We start from the raw sequence: 18275 nt of genomic DNA on the forward strand, positions 1-18275 counted from the left end.
CGGATGTCGACCCGGAAGCAACGCCAGACAATCCCTGCCGGAAGGGAGGAATTCACTGCAGAGAAACGGCGCAAAAACCAATAACGAGGTAAGAAGTGGCGCGAAGCGAGAACACTACAAACAAATCGAAGCACGCGAAGAGACGCGCAAACACAACGGAAAAAAACAGACCGAAGAAACGCGCTGAGCGCAAGCAGCCTCCCGAGAAACCATGGAGGCTGCAGTACGAAGCGTCAAACGGACGAGACAGGCGCAAAAAATAAAGGAAACTGTGCAAAAGAGAAAAAAACAAACGAGAAAATCAGGGGGAACAAGCACGGAAAAAATCACGCAGGCTTACTAGCCCCCCCGGGTAGACCTCGCAAAAAACCGGCATGAAGTGGGGCGAACAGAAAGAAAGAGACGAGGGAGGCGCGGACCCCCCCCCTTGGGGGGGATAAAGAGAAGATGAGGATTTCTTTGCAAAGCAAGGCAAGCGCGTCGGTGTGAGCGGATAAAGTGGAAAAAGTACGAAGAGGCCCGGTGCACCCGCAGTACCAGCGGTACCCGAAAAAGTTCAGAGGATAGAGTAAGAAGCAGACAGAGGGAGAGCAGGCAAACACACGGAACGGAAGGACGTGTTGACGACCTACGGAGACGGACCAGACCAAAGAAAGCAAGGAGGGCCCAAGTTCCGAAAAGTTCGCGGAACAAGGCAGAGAAAAACTGAAACCGGAAACGGGGAAAAGCAAACAGGAATAGAGCGATATCGAAAGACCGGGGAGCGGTCAGTGAGCGGAAGAGAGCACAAAGAAGTGTTGGGAGAGTGCATTTTTTCCTTATATACTGTGGCCTCTGCGTTCTCCCCCTGCTTTGCCGCGGACGACCCTTTCGCGGTTACACCGGGCGACGCGTAGTCTCCCTCCCCCCGCGCCCCTTGCCCAGCTTCCATCCAGTGAAGAAGCGCTGCATTTCTCTTCCTTTGCCTGGAGGAATGTTTCTTCCCCATGTAAAACTTCCGCGGGTCATTTAAAGCCGCAAATCCAGAAGAGAGGAAGCAACGAAAGACTGCAGCGATTGCTTCTTTTCTTCGAGTTCGCACATCGAGGGAGGAGGGCCAAGGGAGACTCTGTGTTGGGGTTGCGGCGGCAGCCGACGGCGGGTCGTTACAGCTACATATTAGGATGCCGCTGCACAGGCGTAGGAACCCTGCAGTTACTAATATAACTCGCGTGAACGTGAGTTTCCTTATGGCAAGTACCGAGCTCTGCTCATGTTCCTTGGCAGGTACTGTGGCCCTGACGTCTGGGTTTGCGCCGGCAGTGTCGTTCCGTTGCATCTGTTGGAATGGGATCCTCAAGTAAGCAAACGTGGAGACGCCGGACGTGCGACTCAAACCAAGACGAGGGTGAAGTGGCAGTCATCACAGCTTTTTCTTGTGATTCCATTCTACGACGAAGGCAACGGTCTGCGACGTCCTGCGCTGTCGTCGCTGTGAGGATTTCGTGTGGATGCAGAAACAGAGAGGCGCACTAACAGCGAGTACGTAACGTGCCAAGTGGCAGGGCACCAGCCGTGCGTGGCTGCCTTGTCGGGCAACAGTGCTGTTGGAACGAGGCGGGACGCAGGCGCCGCATAGGCATCTGTCGTTAACTTCCCCAGGGAGCTAGTCAAGATGAAGAGCTGTGTAGACCCGTGGCGTGAGGGCGAGGTCAGGGGGAACGCACTCGTGGAAGGAATTCCTTGGTTTTTCCACCCCGCATACATTTCGTGGCATCTAATGGTATACTGTCCGGTCATCTACTACTGGTGAATCCCAGAGCAGAGAGGCGGGACAAAAGTCAGTCGTAGCTCGCCTACCCAGTGCGCTCAGGGGTTGTGGCGCGGACTTCGGTGCATGTAGTGCGAGGCGAAGTCTCTACGCATATCAGCAGAAAACGACGGTTGTATAAGAAGCGACTGGCCGCTTGGCACTGTGGCTGTCAGCAGAGCTCTGCCTGTGCGAGGCAACGCAAGCGCCATCATGGTTCGCAGATCAGAGACAGATTCGCGTGCCAGTTAGTCTTGAGTTGAGCCGTCTCGCTGGCGGAGCTGATCCTCGCAAAGCCGAGTCAGCGTCTGAAGGTCACGGACACGCTCTGCAATCTCGCGTTCCAGCTTGGTTTCCTGGTAGAGATTTTCTTGAACCTTTCTTTTCGCCCGACGACTGCGCGCCAGCTGTGCTACCAGAGCCTCACCCGCTTTCGCGTGACTATTTTGAGTGAACTTGCCCAAGCTGGTTCCACCCTCAGTCCCATGAAACGCGGCTGCGGCGAGGACCTCATCGGGAAGCGACTCGCGAAGTTTTTGTAGCCTTTCCTGCCGATGCTGGATTTCACGAATGGTTTGAGCATACAGCGTCCGCTGCTCTAGGGTCATCCCCGTCTCGGGGTCCGTCTGGTGGCGGCCATCGCGCTCACTCGCTTTTCCACTAAAGGTCGACTTCGCTGCTGTTCGCCCCTCACTCCCTGTGTGCCCTTCTGTAGCTTGTCCAGTGCCGACAACAGTCTCGAAGACTTTCGCACGCGCCGTTTTAGTTACGGCGGGAAGGCGCGCTTCGGGGGGAAGAATCATACATTCCCCTACATAGAACGCTTCTTGGAGGACTTCTTTCGCGTGCTCACGAGTCCGTGAGTGTCCGCTGCATGATGTTGCAGCTCTAACAGCCGCTGCTGTGGCCTCGGCTAGAATTTCTCTTCTCTGTCTCTCCGCCCCTTCTGCTATCTTTGCTAACGAGCGCTTTCCGCGCACAGCTCGGCCTGACACTGCGGATGAGCCGCAACCCCCGCCATCGGGCCCCTCAGAAATGCCGGTCCGGGTGACAGGATGGCGGCCTACACGAGGAACTGCAATTCGTGCTCTACTGGACACACCTCCCGGTCCCGCGCCAGGTTTCCTCGTAGGCGGATTGATGATACGGAAGCTCGGGCTCCCCCTTAGATCCTGAGAGGTTGTGCGGACGGCAGGAGAAACGGGATTGAACGCAGCTTGTGCCCCGAATATGTCGCTTCCGCACGACGAACACGGGCCCTTGGATTGCGGCAGCCACCTACCTTGATAGACTTCGGCACGGGATACACGATATCCGCGGCTCCGACTGCAGCTATTTTTGACGCGTACAACTGATGGAGCAGCCGCCCTAGAACGCGGACAAATGAGAAACAGATCAAGCAAAGAGTCGAGAACATACGCGACCTGAGAGCTTCTAAACGAGTGACGCGCCGCTGCAAACATGCGGAAGCGTCATCCGAACGATGCAAAAATGTTTCTCGGTATCGTGTCGCAGCTGCAAAGGAAATACAGAAAGAGCGTGCTGCGGCTCAGAAGAAACAACGTAGAGCACGTCAGATGAAAGAATATGTGCAGCCGGGTTGATGAATTGAGTAGAATTCACAGTTTTTGGTAAGAAGTCGCACAGAACGTCGGTCAGCGCAGAAGCTGGTCTTTCTTAATCCTGCATCGGGATCACTACTTGTCGCCACTAAATAGGACCAACGTCCTGGCCATCTGTTTGAGCCTTTTACATCATCTCCGTCAGCTGTCATCCAGGCCCCCCCATGTTCGTCTGTAGGGCCCAGCCCAGCAGCGGGTGCTAATTTGTGCGTAGAAGCTCCATGTTAGACTAGAAAACAAGCTGAACGTTGGAAGGGCAACCTGGAACTCCGTAGAGGACGTTGCGCGAGCCCATACTTTCTTTGCTGAACTAATAAGTCTCGGCACTCCCCTATTTGTAGCTCCGTAACTGCGAAGCCGGATCTTCACCCGATACCACAGCCTACCTGCGTCAGTGTTTCGACCGAATATTTGCCACAGCTTCTCGTGCTTCAGCGCAGGCGTGAGGGCAGCTCGTGCAGCCGCGGCCTTGGCTGAAATGTCGGCTTTATTCGCGAAAGTACAAGAGGAGTCTTGTCGGTTCTGCGTCGGGTTTTGGCCTCCTTGATGCCGTGGAACAGTGAAACCAGTATCCCGCAGAAAAGTTCCTGTACCGCCTCCCCTTGCCTCCTCCACAGGAGCCAGCAAAGCTCTCGGACCTACACCTGGCATGCCTTGGGGACAGAGTTTGGCGTCTCGTCCAACCCAAAGATCGAATTCCTCCGCAGCCTTGTCGTCTGGCTTGCACGTGACATCTCCTCGTGGCTCCTCGCGGCGCGTTTCAGTCGCAGCAGCACTGTCTCCGTCCACGGTCATTCGCGAGTCTGTCCTGTCTCCCAACATTCTTTCCTCAGAGGGCAGCCACCCCGAGGAAGCACCTTTTGCTGAAGTGCTCTCGGGTCCTCTCACCGGGTCTTCACTATCGGTCTGAGCTTTCCATAATCTAGGGGACATCGTCTTTGTGTCCTCACCGCGAGCTTGAGCTGAAATACGCGAGGTCGCAATCTGGTCTATTGCGAGCTGGGCAACTGCACGGAGAGCTTCCGTGGCTACCCCAGCGGCCGCCTCCTCTTTAAGTTTCCACTGTCCATACATGGTGCTTGCGCCTTCCTCGATTGGCTCGGGTGAAGGTTCAAACCGTGGCCAAGCTGCCGACTCGGAGCCTGCGCGGCCGCTTCTTGCGTGCTTGTTCATTTGTGCGACACTCCGTGTGTTGTAGCAGCAGAGCAGTGTTTCAGCTCTGTGCTCCAGAGAATCGAGAATCTCGCCAGCCACTGCTGCGGCTTCGCGGCGTCGCGCCGCAGGATCTTGGAGACGTGGTAGGCAGTCAACGATTGATGCGATCGTCCTGAACCGAAGACGCAGCCCTGATTTCGACGACGCGGGTGGCCTCGGGGATGTGCTCTTTTCAGGAGTCTCAGCAGAGGGTGTGTGAGTCAGGAGGGCACCTTCGTTATCGGGGTGGAATTCTGGTTTCGCGTCACTATCTATGACGCCGGCGAAATGGAAACCGTGCGCTCTATTATCTTCCGCGCTACCAGAAGCAAGGTCGAGCTCACCGGCAGTACCCTGTCCGTGCCCTCGTGCCTCGTCCTGCTCTCTATTTTCTGCCTCGCGTGACTGCAGCTCTTGCTCACATTGTCCAGTTCTAAACTGCCCTTCGTTTGCAGTGAGTTGCTCTACAGTTAAACCCCCGCCGGGCGCGCTGTGCCCATCCAACTCCCTCTCCGCGTTTTCGTCGTCGTTCTCTTCATCCTGTTCATGCGCCCCTGCTTCTCTCCTGTCATCCGCCATTTTTGTCAAAGAATTGCCGCCCAGCGTCCTCTGCTGCAAGACATCCTTTTCCTCTCCTTGCTCCAGGCACTGTTGCTGGTAAGAAGCGCTCTGCCGGTCATGCCTCTCTTCATCCCCCGAACCGCGAGACGAGACACGTCGGTGGGCGCCCGTTCTATCCTCTGTCTCGCCGATAGGCATTTGAACGTGATATGTTGTTCGCCCAGTGTTCTTTTCTACATCTTGGGGTTCCCCCGTGACATCGTACTGCCATAGCGCTTCCCCGTTCTCTTCCATCTTTCATTCGATGCTACCCAATGACCAGACGTGAGGCACTGAAGCAGAAATGCCGCTTCAACATTTGGAGAAAAAGGGAGAGGCTCGGACGGACGTGTATTGGTTGTTCGCAGCGGTGGTTTAGCAAGGAATCACTACGGAGGAAATCTTCGGGTACAGTGGGGCTGGGGCTGCAGCCCTCGTCTCCGTACAGCCTGAGAGTCGATATGTTCCGTGCCGCCGTACGTCTCCACTCTCTTCCTCTTTTTTGGGCGTTTCCGCTGTCTTTGTTTGTCCTCCACGGCGGCAGATCAGTTCGAGATGCTTCGATCTGCGACCACGACGAGGACTGAGTCAGTTCTACCAAAGCCGAGCAACAAGCATGCAACGTCAAGGTTCGTAACGTCTACTGGCAGTTGTCGTGCGCGTTAAATAGCAGACTACTATCATTCAACAGCACTTCGTTCCGTACTGCAATGTCTAAACATTTTGGCGGGCGGAGAGTGACAAATGACCCCCCGAGCATACAGTATTGACACGCTTTTTGAAAGGCTTGGCGATTCATGGAACACCAACCATACACGAGACAATAGCTCGCTCCGCAGTCAACGGAGTGCCAGAAATTATTCATGAATTACTGAACAGGTACACCGTCTAGGCCAGGTGCCGGCAAAACTAGTGGATCAAGCAAACATACTTGCCATGCTACATACCACCAAAGTATAGCCTACGGTCACAGGCCTGCGGATGTAAAACGCGTGGTGAATGCGAACAAGCCCACACAAGACACGTTGCAAAGCGAGTTAGGCCTCTAAGGAACCAATGGCATCGTTTCCTTCAGCAGTAGAAAGTCGAGGTACCTTCTCGCGTCCGCCACGGAACTGAGCGAGGAACGATGGACACGAATCCCTCAACCAGATGCCTCTACGTGTGCGCACACACCCGACGTGCTAGTGCCGAAAATCAATATCTTGCTGTGCCTTCACTTCTGTGTGAGATCGCAAACGACTCTTTGCCGCATGCTACCAGTGAATCGGCGATGTGAGCTCTGCGTCTCCACCGGTCACCCGTCCGGAATGGCTAAAAAAAACAGAATTCCGTGCTGCAGTACTGAGGAGGCGGTAAATTATGTGCCTGCAGAGACACTCCAGTGTTTGTGAAAAGGATCAAATAAACCCTTCTACGGAATTGGCAACATCGACGTGCACCAGCAAGAGAGTATGGGCCCCGTCAACACTTCGCTTGCTTAGCTTCGGATGCCTACACTTTGTGGCTCCGCAGTTGTCAGTTGACCCACAAGAGGTCCGAATTGTTCCACTGCGCACAGCAAGCAGCCTGTTCATGAAACCCGCGTGAGGCTAAACGTGGTCAGTGAGTAACGAGGAAGCGTGTGCCCTCCCCTTCGTTGCGGAGAACCCAAACAGTCTGTGGGAGTGACCTTGTTGAGATACAACCTAGTCTAGCGTGCACGGTGCAGACACATAAATACACCTTTTGCTTCAAACTCGCCTTTCTACGTCACCCTCTCCCTGAGCTCATGTTGAACGAAAATGCGGCAAACACCGCACTCGCCTATGTGTCGCCCATGAAACACAAACAACGCCGGTAATTAACAGCGAAACAACGGAAAAAGGGTTAACACAGAACAAACAAACTCGATGCCTCGTGCCTTCCGAGGCTCCGTCGGGAACACACACACAAAACCACAAATACACAGCTACTGTTTTCCTCTGTACAGCAGGCTTTCTGACCCTCACAATGTACACACGCAACTGTGTGTCCTGCGTCTCTTCGGGCTCTTATCTCACCAAAACCGAAACGTGAGACGTCTGGAAGCCTCCGGTTTCAAAGCCGCCAATCTGCGCTCTCCCCAACAGTCCTCCGCTCTGGTGTGCGCATCCGCACGCATGGAAGCGCTACCTGTATACCGACTAACCTACCGCGACCTCCGTCTCTCCATAATAGGATTGACGGATGCATACACACGTGAAATTCTCTCCTTGCACCGCAACGCAAATGAGTGCACGTGCGCATACCCAGCTCCACACACTGCAGTCGACAACGCACAATATATATATATATATATATATATATATATATATATATATATATATATATTCGTATACTTATATATATGCATGCTTACACCGCCACACATCTGAAACTATCCCCTCCGATGCAGGCTCGCATGACGCCGACGTCGCTCGGCGCAGGGAACGCGCGCGAAGCGTTTTACATCGACATCTGCCGACTCGTTTCATCCTGCAATCGTCGGGATGTTTGTGATGAAGAGGAAGGGCTGCTGGTCCATCACCCACTTGGCGAGTTGCTCGAGCACAGCAGTCGTCAGTTCTGCAGCCAAACCAACACGACAGCGGTGAATTCCCGTTCCACAAGCACAGAAGCAGACGCGGCCTGCGGCCCCCGGACAGCTAACTGCTACACTACACGCGTCTTTATAGGCGGACTCGCGACGTTACCGCGCAATACAACCAAAACGTGCCTCGCGTTCGAGTTCGGTACCCTTTTTCGCTTTCTAGTGTCCGCCCGCACGTGAGATGCACACAGCCCTCGCCAGCTGCACGCGCCCTGAAAGTGAGAGATCCTACCGATCCACGAAGGCACAGCCGCGTAGAGATGGAATTCGGTCGTCCGCCAGACGTAGGCTTTGTGGCGCTGCAAACCGACACAACAACAGACTGCACGTGCATGAACATCCCACTCCTGCGCGACGAGCTTCCTGCTTTGCAGCCCACAGACCGCCTGAACAGCACCTCGCCTTCTGCGCACCGCGCTGAACGTCGCGCACAAGCTGCGACGTCTCCACATGCCTCCAAGATATCGGGACCCTCACCCCTGCGCCTAGCGCGCCCTCAAAAAACTCCATACGATGCCGCCGCGAGAGCTGGAGACGGAAAACCTTCACAAACTCTGCCGTCGTTGCGGGGGGGAAGGGTAGGGGGGGACTCAGAACCCTGCAGAGAATTCGAAAGCGAGAAGACTCGAGACGACAACCGCGAGACCGACGCGCGCCCCAACACGCGGGCTCTGAGGCTCTTCTAGGCTGTCGGAATAACGTGCGGTGAGGCACCTTACCTCGGTTTCGATGTATGCGTGTGTGGGCAGTTTGGCGCCTTGCACAGATTCGTCGCACTGCACGTACAGCTTCAGGATGCTGGCAGACAGACAGAAACAGATATCCGGACCACAGATGTCGAGTCACACCGAACTTCGCATCTCTCTGTTTTACGCGGCCTTTTGGAGAAACCCGACAGAATCGAGGACGCACATGATGTGAAACGCGAACGCATGCGTACATGTGGCGAGCAGTGCGAAGCGGGAAACGCGAGGCAAGCTGAGAGAATGGAAAACGAATATCAGCGCCACGCGTCTCTCAAGGTCATCCCTCTAGGCTGCCTAACCCGCTCAGCGTTCTCCTTCGCGTGATCCCCCGCGTGGACTTCTTTCATCTAAACAGCCCCCGCCCCTACTAACTCGCGGATCGCATGCTTTCCAGTGTCGATTTCAGAAGACAGGGCAGAGGAAAAGAATTGCTTGGACGACGGGAGGAAAAACCCGACGTGCAAAAGCGCCAGAGAGCCCCAGAGGCTCCGCGCTGCAGATACGAACGCAGACGCCAGATGTCCAAAAAAAAAAACGGAGGTAATCCACGCAGACGTTGCGCGACACGAGCGGGCGCCCTCTCCACGGACGACAAGCGAGCGGAAAAAAAAGTGGACTTGAAGACTCACGTGCCTGAGGACTCAAGAGCTAGCCAGGTACGATCTAGTCCACACAGGGAGGGAGAGAAAGAAAAGTTCTGATCCCGAGACGGAAAGAAAGAAGGAAACGCTCCTCTTGTAGAAACATTCCACCCTGTGTGACTGTCCCTTGGAACTGAAGGCTGATTCATCGCGTTTTTCGGAGGCATTCACCGCTAGCGGGTTTCACGCATGCGCAACGATGCACACTCCTAGACCCCACGCGCACGCTGGTTCTGACTGCAGGAGAACGAGAAGGAACTTAATCGAGGGCGGTGAACTACTGGCGACGACTAACGGACACGCCCTCTATCCCCCTTTCAGACGTACGCAGACTGTAGGGGCAGTACTCCCTTGACCTCTCGATGGCGTTTAGGCAACCTGTGTTGGTTAAAAGCTGAAAAAACCCGCAGAGAGAGGACTCCGGCGGCGGAATAGAAGACAGAGAGCGGAGGCAACGAGCCGCATACGAGGACTCAGGAGGAAGAAGACATAGCAGGACACAAAGCGCTGAATGCTGAAGCCAGAGAGACATGGGCTGCGAAAGACGGAGAAACCCAGCAGACACAGGGCAGAGGAAAATCTGAGATAAAGCAAGAGGGAGACTACACAAGCAAACTACGTCATTCAAGAAAGATACTGGCGCCGAGTGGCTGGAGACAGGCCCATGACGGCGACACGAGCTGAGACCCGCGACAGCCGAGAGAAGAAAAGAAAGAAAGAGTCGCCACGGTTCCTCGCCGTCTTCTCAACGTACCGCAAACGTTTTGGTGCAGTGCGAAGACAACGCGAAGAACTGCTCGCCGTCGTTCTTGGAGGAGAGGCAGATGTAGCACACATGCGGCGCGAGGTATCGCACATACATGTACAGGAAGGCCCTGAAACGAGACACAGCCAGACATTTCCACAATCGCAAAATGCCACAATGCTTCGCTAAGCACATGCCAGGGCGCGTGGGCGGCACGCTACAATCGCCTCCGCAGAATTCTGGATATGCAATTCAAGTCGGCAGAGGAGGCATATGCGTGAACATGCGCACGCTGGTGCATGCACGCACAGATACGGAGCCTGAGAGAGATGACGCTAGGGCTGGTGAACACGGGCGGGTTTCATTGAGATATTATCCCTAACGCGCAGACTGCGACAGTCAACGTAGACATAGCCACGAAGGCGGAGTGAAGAACCTGATCCGCGAAAGGAAAGGCATCGCTCGTTGACGCTGGATTGCAGAGACTCTGCTTGAACATGAGCCCTTGAAGCAGCTGCGTACTTCCGTGCTGCCGCTTCCACAGGCTGCGCAAGCGCCCACCAGCCTCCGCGGAGGCCTACATACGCATGCATGTATGCGCATGCATACGCACGAGGGAAACCAAAAACGAACGACGAGGGCATCCAGCAGCCCCAGTGAATCGCAGAGCAGCGACAGAGACGAAGACGAGGAAGAACGAGAGGTTTTGGAGCGAGACGAAAAGCAAGCGAACCTGTCATTGAAGCCAGGGAGGCAGACGGGCGTCCAACTCTCCGCTTGGCGGAGAGCAGGAGAGGCGACAACGAAGTTGATGAGGAGAATGATGTCTGAACACGTTGCACCAGACGCAGAAAGAACTCGCTACTCGTCAACGACGCCCAGGCATGCAGGCGACCCACATCCCGCACGACACAGCACCTATTTACAAATGTACAGCCTCCGTTAATATATGAATATATGCCGTAGATACACATGTATGCAGTTTTTGGCATTGGCTCGCTAGAAGGAATTCAAGTGAAGAAAAAGATCGAGGCGAGCCTGCGGCCGCCGCGACTGCAGAGTGAGGCCAGGGCGTGGCTATGAAAGAGACGCTTTCCGCTCCCCTACACAAGCAGGCCTCTTCTTCTCTTCTTACGTAGGAACTCCACACATCTTTTCATCTCTAGACTACGCGCGCACGCATCTGCACATATCTGCGCCCATCTCTATCCATGCCATCGAAGCAACACAGTCTGCCGAGCTCCTCACAGAGGCCCGCCGCCACCTTCCAGGCACGACGCAATGGATACCACAGCAAGGAATGGCGAATCAAAAACGTTTTCGATACCAGTTGGCTGCAGAACGACATCCTTTGCGAGCGACATCGCGACGACGCGGTGATCCGCGAGAACTAAACCCGCCCTGAGGAGAAAAGATACCGCACCGGAAAACACTGGAGGCAGAGGAAGCTGCAGCGAGGATGAACACGAAAGACGAGAAAAGAGAGAGAACTGCAGGCGGGCTCCAGTGACGACTCCGAGGCAAAAGCATCGCCATCCACGACACGATACACAGCGCAAATCTGCTTCCCGCCGATGTCTGTTTTCCACAGATGAGTTCTTTGTGCCCGAGAAGGTTCTGCGCACGCAGCCGCATGCGGAAGCTAACTAATTTCACACACAAATATGAGTAGTTTTTCCCCCTCATTGAGTTCTAGTGTAGAGCCTATAGAAATTAATGCAAACTTGTTTCTGCCAAGAATATTATAGATGTGGCAACTTAAAAAAATATCTCTACTTCCAGCGGAGACTAAGGAGCACCGCCTCCCTGCAGGTCTGTCTGTCCACCCTTCTACGCCCCCCAGACGCCACCCCACTTCCACGCGTGAATATATATATATATATATATATATATTTACATATAAATCAGGTGCTCTGTTCGCTCACAGAACATGGGAAGTGCCGAAGGATTTGAGCATGTTGTTGGCGATGTGGCGCATCGTCGAGTTGAGCGGCAGGGGCTCGAAGCCCCCCTTCTCTTCCAGGGCCTCAGTCTCCAGGGCCTCCACGTCCCCTGCAGAGGCGGCGGAGCCCGCGCCGGGCGCCAGGGCAGCGGAGGGCGACGGCAAGCGAGACGGAGGCCCCTTCCGCGGACTCGAAGCCGCCGAAGCCGCGTACAAGACGCAGAGCAGCGACGACGAGTAGTGCGACAGAAGATTCCTCAGAATGCCGTCGGTGCCTGCGGACACGTACACACCCGAGAGACGCCATCCGCAGATAACTTCCTCATTTCACCATTCGGGGGAACGAGCGAACACGCATGCAGCCGCAGGTCCGCGGGCACATCTGCATGCAGCGGTGCCGCCTGCGCGGCGCGTCTACCGCTCCTGTGAGCTGCGGCGAGCGGGAAAGAGGGCGAAGGAATCGATGCAAAACATGGCAGAGGGAGACCAAGCCGCATGGAAACAGGGCATTGAATCCCACACAGACAGCGACAGCGAGGCCTCCCGCAGCCCTCGGAGCCCCACGAGGCCGAGCCGGCGCTACCGCGCGGCGACAGGCGGTCAGATGAAGCAAAGAGGCGACGTGGAACGCGCAAAAAGATGAAATCGAAGGAACTCTGCTGACCTCCAAGGAGAGGCCGAACGTCGAAGTTCGGACGACTGTAAAGAGTTTTTTCGATGCCCTTCGTGAGGATGCAGAGAAGCTGAGAAATGCGCACGTGAGACACAGCCACATACGCAACCCAGGCGCCTTTCGATTGCGACCCAAATACCGCACGCATGCAGATTCTTGAGTCTCGGCTCTCGCTGACGCGCCTCCGCCTATGTGGCACTCTGCAGAGACCTTCAGCTCGCCTTGCCTAGGACACAGACGCCACAGCCGAACGCCGAATGTCACCGGCTACGCGATATCTGTGACTCAGCATGCATACATACATAGATATATACATCTATATTTATACATACATACATACAAATATGGATCTATCTCTGAGGAAGGGTGTTTCAGAGAAAAGGGATGTTTTACTTGCAAGTACATTCAGACGCGCCGATGCACTGGAGACCCGACAGTATGCAACGCGCCTGACAGCCACTGGAGAGAGGTGAGCGCTGAAGTTTTGAGTGCTCCGCTTGAGCAGAACAGAGGCAGGAGATACCTGTCTGTGAACCAGCATCAACGCGCTGCGAATTTGCTGCACATTCGCAGACACACTGTCGACGCTGACGAGGTACAGAGGCCCGCGGCGCAGAAACACAAAGCGGCGATCGCCCGCGAGCATGCTCCTGAAGGCGGAGAAGAGAGACACGAGAGAGCCGCATGTCAGAAGCAATTGGGACTCCACCAGCCACAGACGACGACGCGGCAACGAGTGAACCAGAAAGACGCGAAAAAAAAACGACTGAAGACCGCGGGAAGGGCGCAGTTTGAAGCAGCGCGTTGTCAGATCCAGTGGGACAGAAAGCGGCATGCACTCCGCACAAAGCAGCCATCAAGAAGATAAAGATAAAGCTAGGCCATTGTCGCATTGTAAGTAGGTATCGTCTCTCCAGAAGTGATGTGCAGAAGAGGCGAGACGCCCCAGAGTCCACTGACGCGTACACAAAAGGCAACCCAAGAAACGCCCTCTAGCGACAAGTGAGAGAACGGGCGCGCACCGCAGACAGTCCTGCTTCTTTGTGAAGAAGAAAAAACTCTCCATCTTCGAGACGATCGCCGAGAGAGCTCCTGAGAAGACCAATCGAACGGCCAGCAGGAACACAAGCTTCTTCTCTCCATCTCGTCCTTCCCAGACACGCGCACGGAAACCCAAACGGCGAATCAGACAGCGTTAGAGCGTGCGGGATGCATACGCCTCTACTCAGCGGCGACGCGTAGCTAGGCTCCTCGTGCACGTTCCAAAAGGTCTTATGCATTGCATACATACATATATGCGTAATTTCGCGTCTGCACATATGGCTACAACGCAACTTCCCTTCGTTTTGCGCGCGATGCCCTACCCGAGAAGGCGCTCAAGCTCTCTTCGTTGCCGTATCTGAACCAGCGCGCACATTGCCCAGCGGCAGAACCGAACCGAAAAAGATGAGAACAGACGCGCGGACGCCCCTTTCTTGCGCGCCTCTCCATGCGCGATCGACTTGAAACTGTCTTCTTTGCTCGCATATCCATGCGGCTCTGTCTCTGTGCATAACGCAGCTAACGTCTCTCTCTCTCTTTGCAAAAGGAGAGGCTTCGACGGCCTGTCGCTTGAGGACTAGCGAGTCTCAGCTGTGCCCCTTCGGCGAGTGTAGCCCCGTCTCACTCACCTGGAATAGACAGGCTTCCCTGAGAAGGTGAAAATGAAGACGTGCCGCTTGTGCGCATACCACGCAGGGTTGGAGTCGTCTGCAGCCCAGCAGGGACGAAAGGCCCGCAGTATTAGTGGAAGCAGTTATTTATACAGAAGAGGCGCAAGGAGATCCAAATGTGGACCGGTGCATACGCGACAAGGAGACACCGATTCTCGCAGATTAACCGTGCATCACATTCCTGACGGACACGCATGTGAGCAGCAACTGCTTGAGTAGGGTTACATGCACGTACAGACAAGAGAAGAATTGGATGTCTAACGCGCGTTCGCGTAAGAGTGTGGTGCTTTTTGTGAAGCACACATTGCCAGGAAACGAGCAAACGCTAGCCGCGAAGACAGAGAAACGGGTACCGAGTCGCCCACTCAGCGAAAGTCCCTTTCTCGCAAAACGAACTAATAGAATGCGTCGAGATGACTGTCGTCTCTTCAACGGCCAAAACAGATACACCGCTCTCCTTGTCGACCCTCAGCCGCCGTTCCGGCGCGCGGTCGTTCTCCTGTGGGGTTGCCCTCTTCTCTGCCCCTTCTGCGCCTTTCGCTGCCGCCTCGTCTCACCTTCGTGGAGCTTCTTTTTGTTCAACGAGTTCTGAGACGTGAAGGATCCCGGCGCGCCGCCGGCGGGCATCGCGGCCTCGTTCCCCCCGAGCTTTCGAAAGGCGACGCGGCGCTGGGAGTCTCCGGTCTCCTGGGCATCTGTTTTCTGCGCGCGGTTCGCCTCTTGAGGCGACGCCACGCTGTGAGACGCACTCTGCGGCGCGCCTGCGTCAGACTGCCGCTCGCCGTTCGCGTCACCCCGCGGCCTCTCACTCTCGCCTCCCCCTTCCCCTTCGTGGTCTTTGTCGCCGCCCGCGCGCCCGTTGGCGGCAGGCCGTGCGTCGCCCTCAGTCTTCTCCGCCGCGGCTCGCTGTGCGTCCGCTTGCCCTTCTATCCCCGGCGCAGACTCGAAGGGCGGGGGGGTGTCGCAGTCGCCAGTGCCTGGAGAGAGGTTGAGCGGCGCGGCGCTGCTCGCCGCTCGGTTGTGCACGACCACGACGTCTGCAGTCGTCGCCGTCGCGTAGGACACCCCAGAGGTGCTGGCGAGAGAGGGCACGACGGAGACCCCCGCTGCCGCGGCCGCGCTCGCGACCGTGCTGTCGGGGAGGTTGAGCAGCTGAGACGGAGGCAGAAGGGGTAGCATCGACGGGGCGGCAGAGGAAGACCCCGAGGCGCACAGGGCGGCGGCTGGCGAACGGACGAAGGTGCGCGACGCAGCCGGAGCCGCGTCGGCGGCTGCAGCTGCAGCAGGCGCCGTCTCTGAGCACGCATCGCCTTCGGGCCGCTGCGCCGAGTCTCGCGCTCCGGGCGACGCCAGGTGGACGTACGTGTCATCCTGGGGGTCGCTCCCGTCATCTGCGGGCGGCGAGCGGGCCTCGCCGGCCGCGAGACCCGCGGCGGCATCGCGTGAGTCCGCTTGAGTCGGCAATTCGTTATTCACTTCTCGTGAGGCGCCCCGCGAATCCCCCGCGTCGACAAACTCCAGAGAATGCAGGCTCGGCGTCATAAACCCCTCTGCGTATCTCGCAAAGTCCTCGCGGCCGTCATCGTCCATGCTCTGAAACCCAGCCGCCGACCCCGAGCTGTCTCCTAGCTTCGAGCCCGTCGCGCACGCGCCGCCGTCCTGCGGGCCTCCTGCCCGGCTAGCCGCGCCTCCGGCGCACCTGACAGCGTCAAGGGAAGTCGCGCGCGCCGCGAGTGAGGAGGAGCAGTCAGGACGACCGCGGACGATCGCCTCCCGCCTCCAGGCTCCAGGGGCTGCCGCCCCCCACGCACCTGCAGCGGGACTGCCCGCCTGCGGGGTGAGGGCAGCGTCGCGAGCGCCGGACGAGCGATTAGCCGGAGGAAACGTCACGTTTGACGCGGAGAAGTCATCTACAAGGAACGAGTCGCCCTCTGTGGAGGCGTCGAAGAATTCTGCGCTGGCTGACGACTCCCTCGAGCCGTGGAGACTCAGCGCGGGCGCCTGACCCCGCTGCGCCGTGGCACTAGAAGGAGAAAGAGCTCCGTTGTCGGCGCCAGAGGAGGGAACACGCGGCGGAAAGGAGCCGGCGGAAGGCGAGTAGGCGAACTGGGGGGCCGGCTGAGCGGCAGCGGGGGAGGACGATTCGCGGCTCGAGCCGTCCGCCGCCTCGTCAAAGAGACTCCACACACTCATGGGTTTGGGAGACCCCGCGTGAGGCTTCTGAAGCCCCGCAGTCGACGACGCAGGGTCGTCCGGACAGAACTCGGAATCCGACCGCATTGGAGAGACAAGCCACCCGGACGAGGAGACTTAAGTTGTTGGGAGCGCCAGTCTGGGAGGCCGCCAGGCGCAGAGGTCGTTCATGCACGCCCGCGTCGGATGAGCTTCAAAGCCGACGTAGGTGGCAGGCCAGCCAGTGAGAGTGGCGAGATGTGTTTAATGTGTATCCTCAAAGAAGATGCATTCGAAACTATTCCGAACGAGGGCTGTCAAACCGAGCGCGCAGGAGAGGCACGCGACAGTCGGCCGCGGACTCAACGCCACACCAAGTGAGTTGGTGCCGGAAATGCGTGAGAAGAAGCTTTAGAAGATGACAGCTTTCTTTCTCACGAATATTGAGACCTCGAAAGTGACTCCACAACCGGGAAGGCGCACACAGCCAGCGGACGGCTGACGGTGGATGGTCACGAGCGATTGCGTTGTCAGCTTAAACACACGCCTCATTCGAAGAGACTTGCAACGTTTAGGGTAATGCAAAACGCAGAGCGCATGCACAAAACGTGGAGGGAGACTGACCGCAGGTAAGCAAAAAAGAGGCTTGAGCAGCGAGGAAGCAACGCTGCAAGCAATGGAAACTGATGCGGCCGTGGAGCAGCCGCGGAGTGAGACCAGCGGCACGCCGATATCTGGCGTCCTGATCCAAGTGAAGCTCTCAACGGCAGACATTCGTAAGTGCTTTGAAGATGAAGCACAAGCAGATAAGCCCATGAAACGCCGTAAGAGAATACGAATAGAAGGCCTCCCAGCTTCCGCTGAACTGCATGCGAGACATCGCTCTCAAAGCTGCTGGCTACATCGGCGATACCGCGGAGTGTTGACGGTTATGTCTCCCAAGATCGACTCTCAAGGCACCTTCACACTTATACAATGACCCTGCAACACGCTTTGTGACCCTGCAACACGCTTTGTCAATTCCTTTGCTTTTTGTCTTCCTTCGAGCTTGCCGCCGCCCCGCAGGACCTCACGATCGCTACCGAACAGCTGACCTTCAGCAACACTGTTTTCCCCTTCTTTGCCGCCGCTTCGTGCCCTCGAGGGATGGATGGTGCTGGCTGTCCCCGCTCTCTCCACTCGATACACATCTCCAGTCTTTTTGCGTAATCGACGGGTTTCGCTCCGGCAACTCACGATGAAAATTTCAAGCTAAGCCCCGAAAAGGCGACACGAGACCGCATCGCCACGCGCTCCAGTGTGCAGCGAGGCCCCCCGGCCCTGTTTCTACCACAAAACACACCACCAAACTGCTAATTGAGCATAGTGCATAGACCCAGACTGAAAACGAGTGAAACCTTAATCGGAAGAACACATTACTTGGTGTTTCTCTATTGGCACAGACAAGAACCCGACCTCCTTTCGGTGAGATCCGGGCGCGGACGATCCACGCCTCCTCCACGGAAAGTGTAAACACCGAAAGCCTGGGCGGCGGTTGCAGTTTACCCTGCAGGCCTCTCGAAGCAGCTATCCCTCTTAATCTTATATTTACCAGTTGCCACACTAGATGCGCCTTTCCCTGGGGTCTACGTGAGGCGCGCAAAGAAGTGTCCGCCAGTCTACCACCCAAGTTCTGCGCAACCCCCAGCAAGGAAGGAAACTTGGGTGGAGGACAGAGAAAAAAAAGGCGGAGCCTGTCTCCGGTTCCTCTAATTCGTGTAATAACTATATGCCAGAACTTGTTTGACGCAGGAAATCCTCATGAAAGGAGATACGGTCGGCGACCCTT

The 18275-nt window shown here is 56.4% G+C and overlaps 2 protein-coding genes across 2 annotated transcripts; both read right to left on the minus strand.

Annotated features, from left to right (window-relative positions):
• Positions 1–2037: 2037 nt before the first annotated feature.
• Positions 2038–5460, minus strand: BESB_019400 (uncharacterized protein; the record flags this gene model as incomplete). The annotated part of the gene is made up of 3 exons (XM_029360649.1): positions 2038–2961; positions 3072–3157; positions 3798–5460. The coding sequence occupies 3 exons, from the start codon at positions 5458–5460 to the stop codon at positions 2038–2040; spliced, it is 2673 nt and encodes an 890-aa protein (XP_029216008.1).
• A 2236-nt stretch (positions 5461–7696) lies between these two features.
• Positions 7697–16555, minus strand: BESB_019410 (trafficking protein mon1 subfamily protein; the record flags this gene model as incomplete). The annotated part of the gene is made up of 15 exons (XM_029360650.1): positions 7697–7791; positions 8049–8115; positions 8536–8614; positions 8935–9055; positions 9531–9597; positions 9958–10078; positions 10682–10775; positions 11276–11349; positions 11874–12165; positions 12555–12633; positions 13087–13213; positions 13586–13655; positions 13928–13962; positions 14234–14312; positions 14833–16555. The coding sequence occupies 15 exons, from the start codon at positions 16553–16555 to the stop codon at positions 7697–7699; spliced, it is 3123 nt and encodes a 1040-aa protein (XP_029216009.1).
• Between the last annotated feature and the right edge of the window lie 1720 nt (positions 16556–18275).

This window comes from Besnoitia besnoiti, chromosome XI, assembly GCF_002563875.1.
Source record: "Besnoitia besnoiti strain Bb-Ger1 chromosome XI, whole genome shotgun sequence".
In the NCBI taxonomy this organism is placed as follows: Eukaryota; Apicomplexa; class Conoidasida; order Eucoccidiorida; family Sarcocystidae; genus Besnoitia; species Besnoitia besnoiti.